Source organism: Haliotis asinina, chromosome 5 (assembly GCF_037392515.1).
Source record: "Haliotis asinina isolate JCU_RB_2024 chromosome 5, JCU_Hal_asi_v2, whole genome shotgun sequence".
Taxonomy (NCBI): domain Eukaryota; kingdom Metazoa; phylum Mollusca; class Gastropoda; order Lepetellida; family Haliotidae; genus Haliotis; species Haliotis asinina.
In genome coordinates this window covers 29,146,872-29,174,053 of record NC_090284.1, presented here as the reverse complement: position 1 = coordinate 29,174,053, position 27,182 = coordinate 29,146,872, and the positions used below count along the sequence as shown (strand labels likewise).

Here is a 27,182-nt window from a genome sequence, read left to right as displayed (position 1 = left end):
CAGCCAGGCAATCAGCACGGGGCTCCAGGTGTTGGGCAGTGAAGTGGCTCTCGGGCTTAATGAGTTAATGAGCTAATGGAGCTATTCAGAATGTGGCCGCCAGAGTTTGACAGTGTTTTACAGGTTTCTGTGGAGTTGCTGAGTCTATGTGTCAGTGGCGACCTGCTTGTTATGTCCCATCCAACCCAGACGTGTGTTCGGGATTGGTGACTTCCTTTTGAGGACGGTGTAACAGGGGCCATTCTGGCTTCCAGTGTAAGTCATTCAGTACTTCAAGACCAGCTTCATCTTCTGCTTCTGACCAGTCCTCTCAGAAACCTGACAAACAGTGACTTCAAGATATTAGAGCTGCAGAGCCGATTCATACGTCCCCAGTAGGTGGAGGACAGGGGACATATGCCCTAAATTGTGCCATTCTGGACCACCCTTATATTCTTGCCACTCTGTCCAACTTCAGCTTCATATCGTCAGCAGTCCTCCTCTAACTTTCTTTCCAGATCACAGAGCATATCCCGCTTAGCAATTGGGTGTTCTACAATCAACGATAGATATCTTACTTCAGAAACTTGCGATCAAATCCCTGAGCCCAACTCCAGTAAACCAGGGACTCTATTCTCCAATCTTTCTGGTCCCCACAAGTTGAGATTAATTTTCAACTGAAGGTCTTCAACAAGATATTTTTTCAACCTCTGCCTCATTTTAGGATTGTGTTGGTGGCCCTTCTCAGGACTGTTATCAAGCCAAGATTTTACATTATCGACTTACTTTGCTGCCCTTAACATAGTTATTGTGTCAGCCACGAGTGTGAAGGTATTCACTGTCCCTAAAATCCAGTCTCTCCAGAGATCTCATAAACTTGGTGACACGTCCCGAAAATTCTGACCTCCGGCTTCGATCTTTCTGTTGTACTTGATCATTCATGTCAGATGAAGCAATCTTTCTTTGTGTTGGTTTGCTCTGTACATAAAAAAAGATATCAGTGTTATCCATATCTTAGTTCATTTTTCAAATGGGCTAGATCATTCTCACCCAGGGAACTAGGACGTGTTTTCACTGTTGTACTTGTGGCTTGATTGACTGTGAAGCCAGTCTTGTGTAACATGCAGAGGTGATCGACACTTCACTTACTGACCTCTGCTCTCCAAGCAACTATGTCAGTGAAGTGTTGATTTCTGATTACCTATAAGGTTTTCAAAGCGTTCTGCTCCCAAGTCCTTTCTCTCCTTAAGTAAGTTAGGGAGATTGGTACAGAACATTAAACTAGTTGAGCTATGGGGCTATTCCCTCTTTCACTACCTTACAGTGTGCCAAACTGCGTCTTTTTGCTTCTCAGTAGTTACTGCTGGAAACCACATTAATTTAAGAGCGCCCACTCCCTAGAATTTCTGCTGTGTAAGCCAAATGTGGAGCTGACATATCGGGTGTTGATGCTTCTCCTGGATTCCTTGTGTCATGCATACTCTTGTTGGCAGAGTTGTCAGGATAATCTAAGGCCCTCATGCCCACTGTGTCATAATGCATAACTTGAGATAGAAAAAGTTTAAAATTTGGAAATTGTAACCATAAATTGTATGTTTATATACTTACCCTATCTCATCCAATGGATGTCCACCCAACCAGTCCTGCATCACAGATTACTGGAAGCTCTAAGACGAGAATGGCAGGCACAGACTGTCACATGATCAACTGCGCTTGCAGCATGGTTATAGAGATGATTGACCGGTGCCGATGTCAGGGTGGGGGCGGAGTTTGGGTGGTCAGAGGCCAGCAAGATATAATTCAACTTAGCTCACAGCACATTTCCACACATGGTCATAGAGGAAGAGGTGAGCTGCATAGCGTAAGAAAGGATAAAAATATAAATATACAATTAATGGTTAAAATTTCCAATTCTGTGTTTCAATGGTAACAAGTTTGACTTAATTTGATGGTAGTGGTCTTTTCTAGCACAAAACTGTAAAACCTTTAAATATGTCTTCATCAAACTTGGCACATAGATTGATCTGGTAATGTACTCATGCCTTTTAGTATTTTTGGAATTCTGAATAAGATATTTTCAATACTCTTTTTTTTCAAAATGCCTGATGTTCAGATGTCCACATGTCTAGCTACAAGTCATTTTGGCAGCCATTTTCAAGATGGCCACCATATTTTCATTCCTTTTCCAAATCTTAGAAATACTCTTAAAACAATAAAATGTGCCAGGCACTAAATTCAGAATGGTTTTTGTGTTATAAATGTTTCATTATCATCAAAATGTTTTCAAAAATGATGACAGAAGATGGACAGTTACCATTTCATTTTTGTTGTAGAGTCTCAGATCCAGCAGATTGAGTTCTCAGCATTTTGTTGGACAAAATTAGGGCTGATATCTTCTCAAATCCCCATATTCTTTCTCATCATTGGAATCTTCAGGTTGAATTTGAAGCATCTTTGCATTTTTTAACAGTTAGTTGGGCAATGTTGCTTTAAAATGACTACATGTTGTCCAAACTTTTTGAATGCGCCTCTCAGTTTTTTAATTGTGCTCCTCTGCTACTATTTTTATCCCCCCGGCATGTAATGGGGGGAATATAGTCGATGCCTTGTCTGTCTGACCGTCCACTTGTCCGTAATCATTTTGTTTGCGGAGTATAACTCAGAAACTGTACCAATTTTTTAGGCCAAACTTGACAGGTATAATAATCTCAACCTGTAGTTGTGCCTTTTCCTATTTACAGAGTTTGGGCATTTTTTTTTTTTTTTTTTTTTCCATGGAACATTTTGGTGTTAGCCTAATGGTTGGGTGGACTTCGTTTCCGGAGCATAACTAAGAAAACGTTCAATATTTTTCTGCCAAACTTGGTAGATATATCAATCAGAACCTAAAGTGGTGCCTTTTGCTATTTACAGGTTTTTGTAATTTATAATTTTCTGTGTTTCCATGGAAACGATTCTGACTTAGTCTCATAATGGAGGGATAGGCTTCGTTTCTGGAGCACAACTCAAAAACTTCCAAATATCTTTCTGCAAAACTTGGCAGATATGTAGGGGAAAGCTTAAAGTGGTGCCTTTTGCTATTTACAGATTTTTGTGATTCATGATTTTCCCTGTTTCCATGGAAACGATTCTGACTTAGTCTCAAAATGTAGGGATAGACATGTTTCCAGAGCACAACTCGAAAACCATTTCATATCTTTCAGCAGATCTTGGCTGATATATGAGAAAGATCTTGAAGTGGTGCCTTTTGCTGTTTACAGATATATGGCATTTATATTTTTCCATGGAAACAATTCAAACTTAATCTAAGAAAACTGTCAGATGAATTGTCCTTTCAAATGTGTGGGCCCCGGTGGGATTTTTCATCTTCTGATGACTCTTGTTTTAATTTGTCATCTTTACAGAAAGTTTGAGTGAAGAAAATACAGCTTGATATCTGAACGACATAAGTGTATATGAAATGGATTTATGTGCTAATGCATAACGTCATACACACAAAATAAAAATGGCCCACAATTAATGTCAAAAATGGATTTTCTTCTATGATGTCAAACTTTGACAGAGAGGTCATGATAACATAAAGGGGCATAACTCAACTCAGATCACAAAGAGTGAATTAGCTGTGGATACGGACAGTATATATCCATTATGTTTTGTTGACAGTGAACCAAACTATTCCAAAGCAAAGTTCCCCAATGTGAGCAGAAAACTTTTGGTAGTTTCACAATTTATAAGAAAAGATGCCTATGTACTACATGAGAAGCAGGTAAAAGCGATTTTGATGGCCATATCTGATGCAGTACATAAGTTCTTTGATTTTTATGTTCTCCTGTTTTTGCAGATGTGTTTTGACAATTTTTGCATCATTATTAACGGAGTAACCGCCACATTTTCAAACGTATTGAAGTTACCAAAAATGATACATTTTAACTGACATCATGGCATGTTTTGTGCATTTTATGACATCAGAATAAAACAACACTGGTTTGGTGATTAGTATCAGGGATAATCTGCAACAGGGACAGGACACCCACTTGATTTCTTTACTATTTCTATTAATTAAGATGTGCCTCGTCATGCTCCAACACACAGTGACTTGGCTCATTCCCAGCGTAACTTAAACTGTTTAACAGAACTTCAGCCTGTTTATTGTATCAGTCAGGATTTTACAATGAATGAATGAATATTTGTTATAGTAATGATTAAGAGCGAGAATTATGTAAATGAATGAATGAAACAAATAAAAGAAAGAAGTACATATGTGAATGAATGAAAGAATAAATGTTACACCGTGGCCTTCCCTCCCAAAACATGTTAAAAAATGTAAAAGTATCGCGAGAACACACATCAGCTGTCCTTTTTAAAAAATCTACTTTGAGACATTTTTGTTTTCATTAATAATTAATTCAGATATTTTATTGCATGTGGGGAATGGAATGGACATTAACAAAATGTTAACTGACACTGTCACACACCCCTCAAAAACAGAAAGTGTAAAACTGTTACAAAGCGTTTAAACGCCTGTCCAGTTTTGTCAAATGATAAGATCAACAAGAAAGGAAGAAGTTATGGAACTATAACCATCAAGCATCACAAGTATCAATGACAAGTATATGTCATATTTATTTAGATTATGAAACTATCACTATTACTTACAAACACATTTCACCTGATGATATATTCACCTCATAAGAGTGAAAGGTGTATGTGAAAGATGTTTTAAAAGAAGTAACTATAAACACTCAAACAATGGCGTGTAGTGTTTCAATGACGGATCAGAACAGATTGGCGATGTGTCATATTTTTCACACACCTCAATTACACCCTAACAATTTTTTAAGTCATAAAACTATCACTATTACATGCAAATACCTTTCAGCTACAGGTGTGTTTCCCTTCCAAAATTTAAGTGACTGTGTGAAAGGATTTTTATCAGCACAATTAAGTTTGTCTTCTTGGTGAATCTAGCAGTGAGCTATAACATACTGACTTGAAACTTTACTACAAATCTGCTGTCCTAATACTGACACTGATACCAATTATTTGACTGAAGTGACAAAATAGTTAAATTATCTTCTGTAGGTCTGCTGCACTGTTGATATGTCAGTCTGGACTTGGTGTTTCAGACGGCTGAGAAGTCTGAAGTTTTCTTCGTTCTCAAACGTGGGGGTGACTGTGAACACCGGATGACACCAAGGGATCTCCGATAGTACTGCAACATCCATTGCATCCACTGTCAACACACTTCCAGTGGGTAGCAACTTGTCGTTTAACGTTCAGTCTTTATCGGTAGCCTGCATACAAAACTTGTTGACCACCTCATTGTGACGTCACAAACTCGACTCTCTGAAGATTTGCCATTTTGATACCCATAGTATGAGACATAGTATTAGTGTGATTTTATACTTCAAGGCAATTGTTTGGAGAATATCCAATCCATTTTGAGAATATCCACTCCCTATTCGTAATTTTAATCTTATTTATCTTACTAGTAAAATTGTTAATGATTTCTTTTGAAGTCTTTACTTAAGACATATTGAGATTATCTCACTTTAAAACAAGAGAAGCAGGATTATAATCTCCAACAGTTGTTAAACAAACACATTTGGATAATCTCCCATCTCTAAATGTGGGCTCTACCATTACTTCTATATTCTTCTGAACAAACACATTTTTTTCAAGGGTCATATCTCAAGATATTTGAGTATGATCATTTGAATAATTTCTGTTCTCTAAATGTGGGCTATACCATTCTCCAAAAAGGGGTGACAATATGTGACATCATGTTTATTGTAGGCAAGATAAAGTGTAGGCGAAGTAAGGACAGGCCAAATACTGTGCTGCGGCCATATTGGCTACACTGGTTACAGGTAACAACCTGAGGCATAGAATCAGGTACTTCTTCTCAATATATACATAGTTTCCCTGTTAGTATATCTCATCTAATTTCGATTGACAGTGTAAAAGGTCTCGGGTTATATGTCAGAATTCAGTATTCTTTATATAAAACATAAAATGAATGGTTTTACCATTGAAATAGTGTCTTGAATATATCCACAATTAGACGGTATTACTACGTGTCTTTTTGTGAGCAGCACGAGCACCTGTTTGGAATCAATTTAGTGTAAATCAAAATAATAATTCACAACACCTGAATATTCATTGAATCTTTATTTAGCATTTGTCTTCATAAGTATGCAATGAAAGGTACCAAAGGGTAGATTTTTTAGTATGGAACTATTAGAATATGGATGAAAAGTTTGTGCAAATTAAGACGTGACATGGTTTATATAATTTTGATCAATTTTCGTAAAATATTGAGTTAGATATCCTGCCATGACAATATGTTTTAACTGAATTTGAATTGATTGTATTATCGAAAACAATGATTATGAATCATAAAACGTTTTTGACAAACTTGCACCTGGTCAATCAATTTTCATAATTGTTTTGTCTATAAAAAAGGACACAAATTCAATGAACAAGACACTTCCCTTAAATATGTGTGCCTATATTTTTCATAAAATGTATAAATCATTTCATTAATATTATCAGTTTTACCTGCAAGGTTGAATTAAACCACTGTTTATTAACCAGAAACTGCAGTATTAGTCCCAGTGTAATGAATATTGTACATCACAGGAACTAAAGCACATGTTGCAGTAATGGCTATGTGCGGTCTTCTAACACTTGTGCACAGGCTTAAAATGTGATAATAGTACAATTAATGAGTCAAGTTCCCATGTAAATATTATTCAAACAATCAAAAACTTTCAAAGAATAAAAATCGCATATCCTATATTCACATATGATGTTAAATGTTGAAAAAAGATATATGTAGATACTGAAATAAGTTTCATGAAAACATATCTGAATGATATGACATCATAATACAGAAAGTGTAATCTGAAAGATAGGGCGATTGTGTTTAGTTTGGTTCAACCGACCTTCGCCTCAAAGAAATTGCCTAATTTGTGCAACAATGTTGACATGTGACATCACTGCCAATGACTGATTACTTTCAAAATGGCGACTTTCGCTGACAAGGGTAAACAGGATTTTGTGAGGACTCTTCTCTTGATTCACTGATCATTTGTCCATAAATATGAGATGTAAATAATGAGAATCTGTATAATGTTATGGTTTTATCGTTTACATTGTTAATAACAGAAGGAGCCCAAAATGCTGATAAGTACTGTTGTCATTTGCTTGATTTAGCGTTGGTCATGGCATCATGCTGCACACAAACTTTGACAATTTCATATGAATGATCAGATCAGCAATGATTAGACAGCTGGATGTCGGAAAATTTCTGAAAATGTTATGTAGCATAAAACTGGAATTTTTTTTGTTTGCATTTCAAACAAGCACAGTCTTTCGAGCACAGCATTTGTTTTCATACCCAATATCTTTTGTTTTGTTTTATCTAGACAGTTGGTATTGGTGACAAAGACCATTTGTAATTTGACTCTAAGATGTATGGGGAATTCAGTGATGCATTTGTCACAGCTGACAGTGAAATATCTCAATACTGGCCTTCTCGAAACGTGATTTTGTAAACACTATCCAATATGGGGGAAAGCGCACTTCGGCGTTCATGTAAGTGTATTTTCAAAAACATCCCAAGTAATTATAGGTTTATCAGCAATGTTTCAGAATTATGATTACTGGTTACATGAAAACTTGATAGCAGTGATCATTAATATGTTATTTTTGAAATTCAATACACCCAGTAATTATCCGATTTTCACATTTCCAAACACACACAGATAGATGCTGTGAATCGCGATTTTGTATAGTGTGAAAAGTGGCGACATTTATGGTGAAGGTAATTTTGAGAGGTTATTTTAATCACTTTAACTTTGTGTAGATAATAGTGTGTCCAGAAACAGGGAATTTCATGATTAATTTAAAATTGTGAATTATATCTGTCTGTGATATATTTACAATTTTATTTGACTTCAAAGTGAGGGTTGAAGATGAAGGACATATATGTCCTTGTGGCACCCAGGGGTTAACCCAGTAGTGTCAATAGGTTTTTGAATCGCCTACTTGATTGCAAAGAGGCACCTTCAGCTTGTGGTGGTCCAGACTTGCATGGTCCTTTGTCCAGGACATTTTTGCTGCTGTTACGGCTGGCAAAGTTATAACTATTGTTTTACTTCCATGGGTAATCAAAACACTGGCTGGTTAGGTTGAGCTGTACTAAACATTAAACTACTTTGGGCACTCTTGTTAATATTCAGCCTTAGAGGAAATTGATACAGTCCAGTGTGCTGACAATATGGCAAGTGTAAGCAATGATTAAGAAGCTTTTCCTCCAAGTATCCATCAGTCTGTTCCAACTATACATACTTCTGACAACAGTAACAGACAAGAGAAAGTTCTCAATGGGTCAGGGACATCACAATATGTATATGGAATAATTATTCAACCAATTTCTATAGCATGTGTTCCATATAGATGAAAATCGATGTGGACAAGGAAGAGAAGCAAAGAACTAAAAGTTCCTAGACAGAATGTAACATACTGACAAATGATGATGTGGAGGTGTTCTCTGATACAGTTGGTTCGTTTCCCACAATTAATGCCCAAGCATCAACAAATTCTTCATCAATTTCTTACTTACTGTACAGTTCGTACACTAAGGGAAATAAATCCTTTTGGCAGGGATGCAGCTGATCACACCACAGAGGAAACTTAACAAAGATATCAAAACTGCTGTTGGGCTTCTGTCTCAAGCAAGGGACTTTGTCACACTACTGAGAGCAAAGAGAGAGAGAACAAAGAGCAGCTGCTAAACAAAGAGCAGACAACAACGCGAACGTATTTCAATACAGGCACCATCACTCGGCCATTCAGACTTTAGGCAGGCTCTACATTTTTAGAGTTGAATCTGACATCAGATCATTACTTGATTCAATGGAGAAATAGACACAACCTATTTCTGATTGGTCAGATTTGGTTTGCATATTCACTGGAATAGTGCTCCTCCCGAATGTTCAGCCGATGTTTTGACAGCAAGGCAAATAGGAGAGGAAGCTTCTCAGGTGTTCCAAGAAGATCAACTACAGAAGGGTGAAGAACACTACATTCATGCATGCTGTGAATTTGATGTCTGATGGCTGATGTCAACAGCTGCTTTCAGTTCATGCCATATCAACTCATTCCACACCCTAGAATATCTTGTAGATTTTGGAATGGTCTGTCACAGGTTTGCACTGACGGATTCTCACAAAACTGGTTGTTTGTCTTTGTAAAACATGACCTATGACAGAAGTCATCCACAAGAGAAGTTGTGGTATATTCTCCGAGTGTCATGAACATCAATTGTGAAACATTTTCTAATAATAAAAAGAAGCAGTGTTTGTCATGGTCATTGCAAGCATATAAAACATCTTAAAAGTGAACAGAATATTGTTTGCAAATATGGTTGTCATTGTCCAGAACAGAAAGTTAGACATGCTTCGAAGTCAGTTTCTTGGTCCACAACTTTGGGCACTTGCAAGTGGATATGGTACAGTGAAAAAGATGAACAAATCTGCCCTTGCAAAACACATGGAGACTAAAGTATTATTTGCAGATAGATCCCCATGCAAAGCACTTATCTGCTTGTTGCAGTGGCAATCATTCTGAAAATCTGCGATGAAAATCACAGATTTGATGTACTGTCTGATCAAGTGTTTACCCAGATGTTGCATGCGGATCAAGGTTGTAACAGAATTGATGTAGTTTTGATGTTTACTGAAGGCATTTTCTTCAGTCAGATAAGATTAGGACATACATTTCAAAAGTGGAGATGACTTCAACTGTATGTACAGAGAGATGAACAACCTAACCAGATATCTGGCACAAGGTTGGAAAGAGCAAAGACAATGCAATCAGCTAGATACCAAAACATGGAAACATGATGGTTTACAAAAGAAGGATGGCAAACTATATCATGCCTTATATCCCGGGCTGTTACAGGTTATGGGATATTGTAACTTCAAACACAGAAGTCCATCAATGGGTCCACAATGGCCAGGCAGCATCACAGAGGCGATTGTCAGCTCACCTGCCCAGCTGGTGTCTAAAAGACAAGTCCTGTTTTTACCAATTCAGTGTCTACATACTACTGACTGGCAGGCTGCCCTATATCATAGTTCGATAAATGTATCGACAGCTTGCAGTATCAGCACCTCAACTGCAATGTTCAACTTCCAGCCATACTCTAAAGTTCATTAGGCTTAATTACATGCAGACAACTGACCAGTACCTGGCTGTGCTGATGGTCATGATAATAACCTGTTGATATTTCATTTACATTGACAGCACTGTGATTTAGATTAAGATAACACAACTCAGTGAATACACAAACATGTCTGTCTTCCTTGATAAAACCCATACTACATCAAAGTGTGATATATTCGTTAAATTATACATATTCAATATGACAAGTCATGAAACACACACTGATGAATCACCAAATTAAAAAACAGCCATGATTTCAGCTGAAATGTGCTGATAGAAATACTTACATAAGAATGATAATATTTGTTGAAAATTTGTATGGGACAGATAAAGACTTGACGTGTAACCACAGTAACATAAATCACAGTATAATTTGTTTGATTAACCTTACAGCACTGTATTAGATTATCAGTTACCATGTGTTCACAAGTTTGATGTGGAGATTTATCATGTGTCCGAGTTAAATATCAAATGAGAACAAGGTTTGAGTATTTTATCTTGACAAGCACCCTCACTAAAAGCTTTAAATCTTGACTGAAAGAATGAGACATTCAAAATGGTGGCCAATTGTGTCTGGTTTTTATTTGTGAGCAAACATTGTTTTGGTTCATACCATTGCATTCTAAACGGTAGCTGAAATGGCATTTTCTTTTTTGTGTTTCAGCGGTCATGTCACCTTGTACAGATTTTCCACCTTAGAAACAGTGCTATCAAATGTTTGAAATCCACACTGTCATTCATTGTTGAACTTTTGTATGTTAAGGAACTTTCTAATAACACTTACCAATGTATGCAGCTGCTACTCTGTTACCATGAAGCTATCTTTGACTTAAGGTTACTCGAGGCTAGGTCAGCATGACCGGTATTGGAATGCACAAGCCTCAAAGATGACACTCGCATTAGACTAAGCAAGAGGTTACTATAGACGTGTCGATATTCCACAACAGGTAAACACATGAACACAGCTGTAGTGAATGTGTGGATTGTTCAGGGTACACTACTACAGAAGGGCATTTGTGGCATTTCTGTCGGATCGATCTTAGGTGATAGTGGATGCATCGGTCATGATAACCGCTCCGAAGTGTCATGGCCTACTACGGGACCATGCGGGAAAGTGAATTGTTTTGGGTGGCTAGCATCAAGACAGGGCGAGTAGAAGATGTGAGAAGAGAAGGTGATTGTGCTAGTTTATTCTATGATGGCTTGTCCCATACGTCCTTTTTTAGAACATGCTGATAAAGAGAGAGAGGCAATATGTATGCACTCTTGTGGTCAGTGACAGCCATAATTTGAGCTGCACTGACATAACACTATAACCCCAGTAGCATGGATAGAGTGATCTTTTGTATACTGAGGATACATTGCAACTCTTGCTTCGTGAAGGAATGGCATCCCAATAGACTCCAACTGGAACATAAAGTTCAAAAAAATTAAAAGATAAAAAGCCCTCAAAGTCGGTGTTCAAACGATTAACTAATTTTCCATCAGCGCTGGGGGGAAAAGGTTCTTTCAACAGCTATGCTATGCTGCACTCCTAACGCAAGCTTTATCTAATGGAGTGAGGTTTTGGGTCTTTAGTTCTTGCATCAACACACTCGCCTTACTCCATGCTCTATCATTAACAATGAAATAGCTGTCAACACTCTTTCCATTCTTTCTCTCTGACACTCTCACAAATGTGTGTGTACATGTTCTCATGTATTCATGTGACACTGTAGCACTGCCACTATAGTGAAATCATAGGCATCAAAAACATCATATTCCAAACATATTTCGATTTATGAGCATAACATTCCTTCTGTACTTTGTGTACCCCTCTGATAAGTGTAAATTGGCCGAATTGGCCATTGGTCAATTTACGCTTATCAGAGGGGTACACAGAATACGCAGTCTAGACTACCAGTTGTCCGACTTTCATTTTGTGGAAGTCGTGTTGGCTGAGCACGCTAGGCAGCTGATTTTGTGTGCTGACTCTGAGGGTATGGGTTCCAATCCTGGATGGGACTCAACCAAAAAAGTACTAGAATTTGTACTTTACTAAGAAAGTGAAATCTCAGATATGACGGGTTGCATTTGACCACTTCCTGAATGGCGTTGTGTAGAACAAGGACATGAATCTGAGTGCATTCTCTAGAAGACACCGAGTGGTGGTGAAAATAAGTTGAGGGAACACTCCTGGGGATTGAGATGGTATAACCCACAGTGGATGCACTGGTATGGGTGTCAGTGTGCATGATACCAGAGACCATATAATAGATATAATCTATTATATGGTCTCTGATGATACACTGAGGGCATGATGGGAGGTGGTGGAATTGGGGAGATAGTGCGATGGCCAGGGGAAGGGAGGGGTTGGGGGAATGCATTATTGGGGGAGGATTGAAAGTATTTAGTTAGCTTCTGCTGCTCTTCGTGTAGTGTGTCAAGAGGAACTTTAACTCATAAAGCCCGAGAGCCACTTCACTTCTCAATATCTGCTGTTTGCCTGGCTGGCTGTGGTGAGACTAATCTCTGGCAGGTATCAGAGATTACAGGAAACTGTCTGGTCATACAAGCAAGTCCTTGATTGTTTAATTGTTTAATTGCATTGTAAAGGTATATGGTGAAAGAATGCAGGTGTGAATACATGTCATATATGTAACGTTTTACATAATTTTATAGCATTTTCTCTTGTTGACTTTTGGTGGCATGTGCATGTGTATTTTCTTAACACATGTTTGTATTTTTTGTATGTAAGACATACTTAAACAAATTGTCCCTCTAATGGACCAGCAATACAACCTGCTTCAATTTCCTTAACTCATAAAGTCCGAGAGCCACTTCACTTCTCAACACCTGGACCCCTGTGCTGATTGCCTGGCTGGCTGTGGCAAGACTAATTAGGGCTATTCACCCCTGATATCCCTGGCAGGTTTCGGAGATCACAGGAAACTGTCACATCATACAAACAAGTCCTGATTTGTTTAATTGTCTTGTAAAGATATGTGTTGAAAGGAAACAGGTGTGAATACATATTCATATATGCAGCGTTTTACATAATTTTATTGCACTTTCTCTTGTAGATCTTTGGTGGCTTGTACATATGTATTTTCTTAACATATGTATTCTTTGCATGTAAGACATGAGACGTATGTTTGACCCTCTTACATCATTGTGTGAGGTTAAATACTAATAGTACAAAACATTAGTGAAGAATTTATGTACATGCTAAATAATCTTCTATGAAAGAAGCATTTTTTCAAGTGTATACTGGATATTTAAGGAAAGTACCAATACGCTCGTTTGTCACTTACATGGAGCAGATTCACAGATTGTCACTTTGGTTCATCTAGATTTAACACAGGAAACATTACCTAATCATATGAACATAGATATTCATATTGTATAAAACTATTCCTTGCACATATATAAGACAAAGGGTCATGGGATGGGTGTCATCAAAGTTCCTGAACAGAACTTTTTTATCTCAATTGTATCGTATCCCAACTGTTCATTATAGCATCTGGTTTGTTATGTGTGACCAATTGTATCATGAGATATCTGTCACAGAGGAAATGACAGGTGATGGGCATGGGGTACATTTGTGAAGAGCACTTTTGGTCACTCAACAGCTTGAATTCAGATTGATTATTCGCTATATCACTGACCAATCGATGTGCTGGATTTTGACTTTATCAACTCTGGCTATCATGAAAAAGTTTATGTAAAATGAACATACATAATCATAAGGATGCATGAAATGTTCACACAGGACTAATAAGCACTTTGACAAGTTTATATTTCCATAAAGATAAAAAAATGTATTATTTTGTTATTGATAAGGGAAACAAAGCGATTGAAATAAAAACAATAAGGGTATTTGAATTCCATACCACACGCGTACAGTACCGCACCCCCCCCCACCTCTATGGTTGAGTAGAGATAGTATTTATTTGCATATACATTTTGTGCACACATAATGGCTTGCTGAACATATATTCTGTACATTGCTACGAATGAATATCATAATTCAAGTACATGTATTATAGAATTCAAAATGTGACACGATACTGATTTATCATAATGTATACACTTGCAGTTGAAACCCCCCAAATATTTGTGAAGATGGGCATGCCTATAATTAAACTGAATGCAAACGAGGTTCAGAAGTTTAATTATTGGCGTGACTCCATAAAACAAGTTGTCCAATGATATAACAGCACATTAGTTTTCCACTTGTCCTGGGACAAAACTTTCACAAGGGCGTAACTGGACATGCTTTCTGTCAGAGGCTGTTATTTGAAGGTTGAAAGAGGTGTTCAAATATCTCATTACTGTTGTCTGATTGAATGATTACACACATATGTATGAATTCTGTAACCGATATATTATCCTGATTTTATTGATGATAGATCAATAGAGACTTCGTTCACTGATACATGTGATATACTGGATCGGATAATTACAGAGATCAAATACAATGCTTATGTAAATTGCTTTGAAAAGGGACATTTCAAATCAACATCAAACTTTCAGCTGCTTGATTAAATGCTTCAGTTGCCTTTGTATGGTTTATGTGAAATATCTTCTGATATTATTTGTGTCTATGTCTAGGAATGTTTTGAATTACCAACTGTGATTTCAGTGTTGCAATAACACTGACGCATATATATTATTATAGATATATACATGAGCCAATGCAAGAGTTATCACTTTATATTTGATTATGTAACACTGTAAAGTTTAGAATTATGAAATTTCAATAGTCACAATTGAGTTAAGTCTAAATTAGTAACTTGGTGTATTTCCAATATATATGAACATGGGTGTAATACAGCATTGCTATTTGTCTACGATTCATTATATAAACAATCACAACATATGTTCAAAGTATTCAACTTTGAATGCATTGTATGTCCTTGACATTTTGCATCTTGTTTTATATTTATTAGGTAGTATTTGCATTTAGAAGGTTTTTTAGCGTTAATTCAATCAATGTGCAAAAATGGTATTTTAGGATTCACTCCCAGTGATGAGTAACAAACACTAACCTCTATAACAACATCTCATAATCCCCTTTCTCACAGACATGTGTTCATTTACATGTATAAGCCTTTGACATTGAGTAGCAATTGTTATCATAACACTTCACATATTTGTTTGATTGGCATTACTAGAAGCTGGTAAGTGATAAGAGGGTAAGATTCTTTATGGATAACAGCTTCTTTATTGCATATGATGCGACGTTTCGGTATGGATCCTTATACCGTTGTCAAGCAAGAGTGGAGTAATACATCACAGAACAGACTTATATACATGGACAGGGATAAAGTGATAACAACACGTAGGTATGAATCAAAGACGGGGGATTAACAACAACAACAATGGGTGGTAGTAATGATGAGACAATAAGAGGAAGCCAATAGTGGCTGTAGCTGTGACAGAGTATACATGGCTGATAGGGTAATTAGTAATGGTGACTGGTGAGCTCTAATCTGTTATTTTTATGAGTTCATTGTATGCAGTTGGGATGAGATATCCCTGATCTCTGTTGATTGAGGGCTTGTGTCTCCTAATTTGAACTGCTTCTGCCAGTTTTCTTTGGGTGAAGTCCTTGTGGTTTTTGGATAATATCTCTACACTGTCCCAGATTATGCTGTGATTGGGACATTTGATGATGTGGTCGGATATAGCAGATTTCCGATCTGATTTGGTTGTAGATGATAAGTGTTCTTTGATTCTGATGTTTATGGGCCGGGAGGTTTCACCTACATATGCTTCACCACAGTCGCAGTTGATTTTGTAGACGACACCTTTCGGTGGCTGTTGTTGTTTAGAGGTGTTCCTGCCATTCGCTTTGAGCATGGTTTTCAGCGTTGTAGAACTGGTAAAGTATGTTTCAATGCCTGCTTGTTGCTTTAGGAGACGGCTGATGTGGTAGGAGGTTTTTCCAACGCTGTAGAAGTTCTACAATGCTGAAAACCATGCTCAAAGCGAATGGCAGGAACACCATACCGAAACGTCGCATCATATGCAATAAAGAAGTTGTTATCCATAAAGAATCTTACCCTCTTATCACTTCACATACTTCTTCTAATTAACACAAAAGGTAAACCCTCTTGTAAGAAAAGCTAATGTTTGATTTAGTAGATTTAAACGAAGAGAGAGGCATTGTACTTTAAAGAATGAACTTAATAATATCAACACTCACAATGTAGGATACAATCATGGAAACTCATAACACAGAGCAATTACAAATTCACAGAACAAGGCACAGACCACAAAAAGTCAAAACATCAATGACATATGGTATTGAGATGAGGTGAATCTTCATGATGGAATCAGGATCAGACACAGGATATGGAAGAAGCGGGACATCATACAGGTTTGGCTTGAATCTGTGTACAGTGGAGCATCAACAGACCAGTTTTTGGTGTCACTGTTCCTTCAAAACACACTATCACTGTGGTGTATAGATGGGTCAAACTCCAAAGCATCAAAGTTGTTGCACAGTGAGGAGGCAAGGTCTTCTTGTAGACTCAGCCTGGTGGTAGTGGTGGCTGTTTGACTTTTCATGTGATGGGGACCCATGATGGATGAATCTGTACAGATATTCGCTGAAATGTTTTTTCAGGGATCTTTTCTCCACCAGTATATCATATGGTGTTTCAGTTTGTTCACATTGATACTAACAATGTCATCTAGTTGCCAGATGGTCAATCTCTGCATTTTTATGTCAACATCAACACAAAAGTGCCGTGAACATAACAAAATGTATGAATATAGTGCTGAATATAATCTGTGTTAGAATCTTATTTCTGAAATCCTTTTAGAAAGTAAAAAAAATTGGTGGCCATCTTAGAATCGAAGAAAGAAGAGGAAAAGTTATGTAACAAATAATCATGAAATGTTTTTGATGTAATGACTGTTGTAGCCGGGGGGTATGCGCAAGAAACAGAACGTACACATTTATGGGTATTGCAGAACCCTGGAATAGTCTCAAATAGTTCTACATATACCGCATGCCCACTTGCCACAGCAGTCATTAAAACACCAACATTTACATGACTGTTAAAAAACTTTAGTTCTTCTTCATGCCAGGTCATGAAGGCATTTGTTTGTATATGGAGACCCATGTTCAAATCCCCACATGGGTACAGTGTGTTAAGTCTTGCCATGATATTGCTTGAATATTGCTAAGTCCTAAAGGCGTAAGGCTAAAATGTTATACTTGTTTCTCCATGGAAATATGTGAAAATTTTCAGGGCTGATTTGTTGCTTTTTTAAATGTAAACTGGTGGACAACTGAGAGTGAACACTATTTATTGTGAAGTTTTGGCAACATCTACATGCAACAGGTATCAGACCTTGAAGCCCCTTGTGTGGAAACCAAGTACATAATGGTGACTTAGGAACATTGCCGTCATAGGTTACAATGGGCAGAGACTGTTCATTGCTACCTGGCATGACATTAGCAGCGAGTGTATTTTACAGTCGAAAGCTGATTCACAATGGCTGATTTGTCAGTACAAGTTTGCAGCAAAAGGACTGTAGTTGGGTATCAGAAATATACATTATATTATATCATAGATTTGAGACATGCTGGTCTATGCTGAAAATCATATTGGTTATTTGTCCCTCAGTTTGGTATTAAGATTTTCTCTAGCTCATGGACTTTTATGTTGATATACACTGATGGTAAAATTTGAAGTAACACCTGAATTGATATGATATAAGTAGTAACAGTGTAATATACACAATGTTATAGTAGCAGTGTGACATGGACTGGTAATTTGGCTATCTCAGGGAATATGCCATTTTCATGTGCATACAGAGAAGAAGCGTGCATAGTCATATCTCTGAAAAATCAGTTTCGAGGATAGTACTGAGTAGGTGTGATATTCATTGAAATGGCACGTAATCAGTTAAATGAGGCTACCAAATGGCAGATCGTGGGCATGAGACAAAGTGGCATGTCCCTACGTCAGATTGCAAGACGTGTTAATGTTTGCCATAGCGTTGTAAGCAGGAATCTTAAAAAACATTGTCAAGGTTGCCGCTGGAAGAGGTCGTGTCAATTTGAGGGATGATAGATGTTTACTTCGTATGGCATGTCAGGAACCATTCTGGTCAGCCAATCGACTCTGTCAGTGGTGGCAGCAAACAACAGGAGTAAATGTGTTGCGGGAGTTGATTAACAAACGTCTTGTAGCCGCTGGTTTACGAGCTCACCGTCCCTTGAAACAACCCTAACTGACCGTTAATTACATGTGTCTTCGTCTGTTTTGGGCACAGACATGACTAAACTGGAATTTGCGCACATGGCAACGTGTCATTTGGTCTGACAAGTTGAGGTTCAAACTGGATGTTGCGGACAGCCGCTTATGGGTCAGACGTCTTTCCAACACAGCACTTAACGCTCAATACATACTGAAAACAGTAGCTGGAGGTGGTGGGTCAGTCATGGTGTGGGCAGCCTTCTGCCATGACCAGAAAGTAGACATCAAAGTCATCCAAGGCACGATGAATGCAGGGAAGTATGGTCGTGACATCATCGAGAACACTCTCCTGCCGTTTTTGCATGCCAATCCCCACGTTGATTACCTCTAACAGGATGACAATGCCTGCCCCCATCGTGCTGGGATGATCACTGACCTCAAAAGGCAGTAGAACATTGAATCCCTTGACTGGCCAAGTGTCAGTCCAGATCTTAATCCAATAGAGCACATCTGGGATGCCATTGGGAGGAGCATTTCCTCGAGAGATCGGCCCCTGACCAACGTTCACGAACTCAGACAGGTTGTCGTAGACGAATGGAATAATCTGCCAATGCAGTTCCTGCATAATCTGTTGGTATCAATGAGATGGCATTGTTGAGAGGTGGTTCAGGCTCTTGGTGGATACACCCACTACTGATGCTAAAGATACACTCCCTAGAAACATTAACAGTGGATTTCATTGCAGGACATGATGGACTTCCATAGTGATGGAACTGACAAAGTGCTGACATTTCTTTAACAAAATGTGCATACTTTTGAGACAACACATTTTTGTTGATGTCACGTTATCTTTCTAAAATGGAATAAATGATCTCGATTATTTTCAACACACATTTTTATCACTGAGGCAGGGCACAAGATGATTAAACATGTATTGGGAAATCATTTTAGACTAGTTAATTGTCATACTTATAGAAACATGTAGAAATAGGCCTTGTCTCAAAATACGGGTGTTGCTTCAAATTTTACCGTGAATATATATGGCTCTTTTGTGGAAGTGACAAACTGAAATGGAAGGCATTTGAAATATTCTAGTTTGCTATTTATTGGTAGAAGTGTAATGTTAAAGGCCACATGCAACGTAGAACTTTGCAGATTCTGATACCTTCGGTATGCACTTACAGAAACATATCATCAAAAATGCCAATTCAACCTAGAAAGTTGAAAAAAAAAGCGTGATGAAAAAAGCCCAGGAAATCGGAGTTAAAACGATTCAATAGCTATGCTGTGCTGTGCCCATAATGCATGAGTAGGGTCACGGAGCTTGAAACAGTATATGAGTATATGCCCAGAGTATGAGGTTATGCGCAGTAGTGTTATCTTGGTTGTGTACATAAACAAGTAAATAATCTACTGCATGCCTGTCTGCTAATAGCAATATGCAATGCACAATTTCAAATACCGGTACTGACCATTTGCAATTTGAAATTAACACCTATCGGGCATATGAGCCATAAACAAAGAGCCGGCTAGGAGTATCAGCAAATGAACCAGTTGCCAATGACAAGGCGTGAGTGCTCATCTACTGGCCTTGACTGGGTTGTGTATCCCGTTTTGAGTACAGGCATAGTCCATATTCTTTCCCAATTTGTAGGTGACTTATGACTCTCAATCGTTTGGTTGTGAATTAAAGGAGCAAGATAGGATTTTATAGGACAGAAAATAATGTCTTGGGAACATGGTGAAGTGTCTGCAATTGATGACAAACTGGTCAATATAACAGAATCTGTGGGAGCTAGTTCTTGCATACATACAATTATTCACATATTTTTATCCCAGCATGATTTGTAATTTACTACATGCATTGTGATATTTAGGGACAAAGTGAAGGTCCCGGGGTAGAATAGGCCTTCAGCAACCCATGCTTGCCATAAAAGGCGACTATGCTTGTTGTAAGAGGCGACTAACGGGATCGGGTGGTCAGGCTCGCTGACTTGGTTGACACATGTCATCGGTTCCCAAATGAGCAGATCAATGCTCATGTTGTTGATCACTGGACTGTCTGGTCCAGATGCGTTTATTTACAGACTGCTACCATATAGCTGGAATATTGCTGAGTGTGGTGTAAAACAACACTCACTCACTCACTCTAGGAAACTCTGTGAAAATTCTACTGCAAACAGCATAATGGTGGTGGTTGTTTTTGGCACTCAGGAGCATCCAGTCTATCATAATTTTATATACATCAATATCAAACACTAACTGATAAGTGACACGGTTGTACAGCTTGTTCAGAGTGTCCCCTGAACAAGCTTGCAACTCACACAAGTACAACTATTCAAGGTCCATGTCGCCGTGTCAGCCAGAACAGTGGGTATCTCAGATATTGTCATCAATATGTCACAACTCGCATCTGCAAACTCAATGCAGGTGATATCCACAGTCGTGTCAGTGTTCAACTTCACTCAAGCTAATGGCCACATCAAAGTGTGGAGATGACATAATGAGCATTACGCTAAGTGTATGAGGGTATAGGAAACATCCTGGTATAGGGAAGCTTTAGTTGTCATCACAGGATCTTTGTTAAGTAACATTGTGCTATTTGAGCATGTTTGGGATGAGAAACTTTCAGAAACTGGAAGCCAGCATTTCACTTGTATGGAACACAGTTCTTCAAGCTTTCCTTCAAACTCTTGTTGACATATTGAGACTGTAATGTGCATTCAGAATCAGAACTGATGGATGCCAAATCTGCTAATGATGACCATGACTGACATTTGTCATTTTTCTTGATATTTTAGAAAACCCTGATGTATTTTTTGTCAATACGTATTTCTTATTAAATGATTTCTTGTCATTTCTTGACTTTATCAACATATCTTATGGTCTTAACACTGTCCCTATTTTATGCACAACACATTTCTTATAAGGTCAGCTATGCATGTGAAGGCTATAGGTAATAAGCCTTTGGGTAATTAGCCGGAAGATGTCATGACAACTGTGTGAAACATTGGATTGTGTAGTACAAGTGCCAGCTACTTATTTGAGGTGTAAGATAGATATCATTTGAAAAACTAACAAAAACATTCCGATTAAGCTTGAAATCAAAACTGGCCAGATGTAGCATACCACAATACACAGGTTATGTACTACAAGGCTTATTATTTTGTTTTGTAGAAAACAAGAATGCTGCAACAAATACTGAGGGATATGTACATCGAGCCAGAGCTTCTGGCTGAACTTTCTGAAGAACAGAAACACTATCTGTTTGTCAAGATGCGGGAGGTAAGTTGGTGCTGCTGACATGATGGATGCCTTTAGGACTGATTAACATGACACAAAGTAGGTTTAGTAGATTCGTTTTCCATAAGTAAACCAGTGAATACTCTCACCTTGGCATTGCTGTTCAGTGTTCCTCAACCTCCTCTGATACCTGGTCACTTACAAACCTCATCCTATTGTCTTGGTAGAAGATTAATTTTCTTTAAGATTTTTGTGTTGGAAATCTCTGGGATATTATATAACCTCTTGTTGCCTAGCTTCAGTGTCCTATGAGCAGTGGATATACTTTTAAGAAGAAATTTAGGAGGTTTATGTTCTCTTCAGGGTTTTGTATATTCTAAGCAAGTAAAATGAGTATTAAATTGTTAAATTACTATTTAGTTGTTAGGAATAAGTTCTTTTACCATACTAATGCATAGCCAGGATGTATTGCTAATAATATTTCCAAACAGCAAAAATATTGATTGCAATTGACACATGTATTTAACTGCAAAAAGATGACAGTGTGATGAAGCAATTTTTTTTTTTATCAGACTGTTGCAAAAGGATCATATGGTCCTCTATAGTAGTTACAAATGTTAGCAGTGAACCTGTTTCATTGCAGATGAGTTGCTCTTCCATGTTGGCCTGGAATAGTCGCAAAACCATTGTAGCTCACAGAGAGTGATTGGTTTTGCCTCTTATCCCACTTGCTTTGCTTGATATTGTCTTCATCTCTCATTTTCACCAACTGCCACCACTGCTTTCCAACAAAAATGTGACTGAACACTATATGATTTTGTGTTTAATGCACATCCTGCATGTACACAATGTGTCCTGGTTGGGACAGATACCTTGTTGTACCACATGGTATAATGAAACCGTATGTTTTTCATTTACCAAAACATTAAGAAACACTTTTTTAAAAATGATATTTGGCTTATAACTTAGATAAAACATTTCCCCTCAGGTTTTGATGAGATTTAAAACCTGTAACCCTCAGGATAAAGCCTCGGGTTATGTGTTCTAAATCTCATAAAAACCCTCAGACATGTTTTATCCTACATATATATCCTTTTGTGAACAAACACCACAATGGCTTTGTCCTTCCCTCATTTATGGATCATATTTACACTTTGAATGTGACTTCAGCCAGCTGATGAGCCCTCTTGCTTCATTTCCAACTATGAATCAGTCCAACTCCTAGATGATTGTTTGCAGATCCCCTGTACTGATCCCACTGATGTCTGTTCTTGATTCTCTTTCCAAGTCAGAGTGTTACTCTCTTGGTCATTTGTCAACTTGACTAAACCCAGCTTGTGATGTTCATACCCAGGATTCTCTAAGATCATAGCAGCCTTTGGATTTTCAAGATGTTGTTAAAGCAATATCAATTACTTAATTCTCTCTCTGTCTGATCTGATGATAAAGTTCTTTTGAGACACTCTTCATTACCATTGAGACAACATTGGCACAACACTGGCAAAGAAATGTTGGCCCAACGTTGGATCAACGTCTGTTTATTCCTCAGTACCTCTTACCTACCCTGAAATGTTTGTACAAATCTTGCAGTACTATCACATAGCAAGCAATATATTCTTTTAGTTGAATTTGTTCTGTCTGTCCATACTGGACGGTCTTCTGGACAGCTTGATGTAGGCTCAAAACATTTAAAGTGTTTCTGAATGCAATGTACAATTTTAAAGTATATATCACAAAAGATTCACACATTATTAAAAAAAATTGTTGATTTTCATATTGCAAACCCCTTAGAGAACAGGCCCTGGAAAAAGTATTTAAAACATTTACTTTTTGGGGGGCCCTACACCAGAAATTGTAACACCATGGGCAAGAGTGAGTGCAGCAAAATAGTCTCTGCATTTGATATCCCACAGTCCATCTTCTCGATCAGTTAAAAGTTTGGCAACAAAATGAACAACGATAACTCTGGTTAAGATGACCTTAATTTATTTCTTAAATTACGAGTCCGAACTTGGCAGGGCATCCTTCTATTTTCAGTCATCAAATGATCAGGAAAAGGAAATAATCACAGGAGATATTCATCTGTATCCAAGGTTTGTCCTTGGGCCTTTGCCTCTGAATAAAAAAATGACCTAAACATCTAATGACCTCACAAGACATCTATTTTTTATATAAACTAGCATTGATTACTGTTATTTCTAAAAAAAAAATGGATATCTGGTGTCACTGATTCACAGGAGAAAATACTTAAGTGATTTGGATATATGATAATTTAGATACTGTCATTCTGGAAGATGTTTCCATTATTTTTGCCTTGTGCATACCTTTTGTATGGGTACATGAGTTGAAATCACCACTCCTGTATGTACTGTACTTCAAGTGAATATGCTGCCATAAACTGTACACATCACCTGCACAGAAACCACAAGCTGTGACATTCTTAATTTAACCAATATATATTAACTGCTTTTGTTAAAAGTGTGATGTCACAGATGTGAGTGATTTTGTTTTTAGTGATTACTGTAAAGCAGTAAATTTAACTTTCTGTTATATCTTATATTCTATTAAAACTGGTAATTCAAATACAGAATAAATGCAAAAGTACATGTGTTGTAATGATTCAGATATTGGAGGAATTCTTAAAATAGCATAACTTTGATGCATCTAGTACTGTAATGCAGCAACTTTGTTTCCATAGACATACAAGTTAATTCAGTGTAGCATGTATAATTTTTATTGATATAATTTTTGAAAAATGCACATCAAATTCTGTACATTTGTGAAGAATTACCTTACCTGTGATCACATAAATTCTGTTTATCGTTTTGTTGCTTTTTTTATCAAATGGCAATAATTAAAACAACTTATTTACTGTACACAGCTGTGAACTTCTTTATCATGTCAGCCTATGTGACTGAGTATTGTGGAACAGTATCAAAGTCGATAAATGTAATATCAATAGTTATATATATTGTGGACAGAAAATTGAACTGAAATTTGTGTACACAGCCAAGCTGATTTCATATTTGTCTGTCAAATGTTTAAAGGATCTATCCTGAACTCACTTCTTGAAAAGCATTGATGCTACACTGATATTAACATGTTAGCCGAAGGAAATGATGTCAAGGGACCAAATATTACTGGCACCAGTTTGTACTTTAATGAATTCGATCTAGTGCCTAATGCTGTTTACAATTGTAGATTTAAATTGCAATAAAACCCAAAGAAAAATGCCTAGACAGTGATCAAAAACTGAACTCAAAATTCGCGTACACCAGCTAAGCTCTGCATGTAGATTACATCGATGACTGCTACTAACTGCAGCATTTATTTTTCCATATTCTGACTCATGCTTAATTGCTTATCTCTTCTTCCATGGCGAAGGTAGTGGAATACCTGAAATCCCTTGGAATTCCCTTCTAAAAGAAGCGGACGTAAAAATACACTGACCCACATGTAGCCTCCCCTTTCCCGTGGAAACGGTCAGCTGACCAACCATGCATGTTGCTCTCTCCTTATCGCCCGATGAGGGCGGCTGGAGTTACCTGGGGTCTCCACTACGGCAATAAGTTTTTCAACTGTTTCGGTCCTTCAACTTTATTTATTGCAGTATTTGGTTTATGTATATGTATCAGAATTTGGTTATTTATGATTATTGTGTGTTGATATAGCACATATTTTGTCAACCGAGACTCAGTCAGCGGTTGACCTGCTCTTAGTTTCTTCGGCATGTAAGCCCTCATGTTCTTCCACTATTTGCTGTGAATTTTGGAGAAATTTATCTGTTTCAGACTTTATTGTATAAATTCGTTCTTTTCACAGGCGTGCAAGGGACAGGCAACGTCGACTTTTCATTAGTCAGGTCTAATCGGGTGATTTAGCTTTGGGTAACTGGGTTTGTTTTTTTCAGTAACTGCTGAATTTAATTCCAGTGACCATTCAGGCGTGTCTCTAGGGTTATGCCTTGGGTCCAACGAGTCATCCCTTAGACCACAGAAGAGTACTTCATCGGGATTGGGGCTGTCGCAGCCTAAGAAGTCAAGATCACCATCATCGTCTGCAATGAAGAAGTCCTTCGGTGATGTGATCGGTCCTCTACAGAGACGACAGACCTACGATGAGCATCGTCATCGTTCCAGGTCGTCAGACAATGCAGACTTTGTCAGCAGCCTCGGTCATCGCAGCAGACATCTTTACAAGTCAGCCATGACTGCACTCAACACAGTTGTTCAACACAAATGCCTGCATGCAACATGACCTGAGAAAGGTCATGTTGAGGAGGAATGAAGACTGCAATCTTGAACTACGTCGACTGCTGCCCCGGGTGAGCGCTCAACTAGATCTGCACTCACTCCAGAGGATGGAGAGGAGGCGTATGCACGCACCTGTTCAGGAAGATTGTCACTGTCGTCCTTTTCATCCCGTCGCAGTTCGGAGAGAGATCCTCCTGTGTCAAGTGAGTGCACTCGCACTCGTGGGTGAGGTGTGTGCATGGGTGAGTGCACTCACGTGGGTGAGGTGAGTGCATGGGTGAGTGCACTCACAGGTCTACTTGTCAACAGTGTGAATCCTCAGCAGTCTCCCCAACTCGTTGAAGGCGCCATCAGCACTTGTCATCCCCTTCAGACCTGGACTCACATAAGAAGGATCGTCAGCATCCATCAAATACGTCACACTCACAGAAGGATGAAGACAGATATTACTGATTGTCTTCTCTGAAGGAAGCTCTTGTCTCTAACTCAGAAATCGCATCGTGAATCACGAATAGTCTGCACTTAGTCTCACCATCCAAGGATTCCAACGAACCCAACACTTATAAAATGAAGAAGGAAGGCATGCGTTGACGTTCTGCTGATAGCTCCGATATCTACAATTTCAATATCTACAGAAGTTATCTATGGCATTCAAGTCAGCAACCAAGTTTCAACAACATCCATTGCCACCTTTCAACACTCATCGCTTCTCTCTTCACCATGTGGAACCCTCTATCAGACCACCAGATGTAGATGAGGCATACAAGATCAGCAGTAGTCCCCACAACAGGTCTTACAAGATAGACGACAAGCGACTTGCTCAACTGGACACCTCTATGAGGCAAACCATCTTCTGACTGGCTTGATTTAGAGCTGTCAATGAGACGCTTATCACAAGTTCAGCAATCCTGCGAACATGGAAGAGTGAAGGATCTTGTCAACTTTTGTCACTCAGAAGGAGGATCAGCAGTTTACGTCCGAACACCTCGTCTCAACTAAAGAGGGAATGAATCTACTTCCTTGACAAGATTGAAGAAGTAGCAAGGATGATCGCCCAAGACTTCAGAGAAGTCATGATGATCAAGTCCATCGACCTTGACAGCGGTGCTCAAGCAGACAAGTCAGCGTTATACTATCAAGTCCAAGTTCTCCAGAGTCCAGAGAGCGAGAGATAAGAAGTTTAATAGCAGAGTGTCCAGGAGGTAAACATTGAAGATCAGGGTCGGAACGACTGGAGCTTTCCACCCTCAGCCATTCCCATACAACCGTCGCCTGT

General features: G+C 38.2%; 1 protein-coding gene across 1 annotated transcript in view; it reads left to right on the top strand.

Moving 5' to 3' along the window:
- Positions 1-27,182, top strand: part of LOC137283502 (SH2 domain-containing protein 4B-like) — a 267,928-nt gene that overhangs the window by 27,083 nt on the left and 213,663 nt on the right. Inside the window, exon 2 of the mRNA XM_067815036.1 lies at positions 21,588-21,695. Within this exon, the coding sequence (XP_067671137.1) occupies positions 21,597-21,695 (99 nt within the window). The 5' untranslated portion in view covers positions 21,588-21,596. The remainder of the gene's footprint in view (positions 1-21,587; positions 21,696-27,182) is intronic.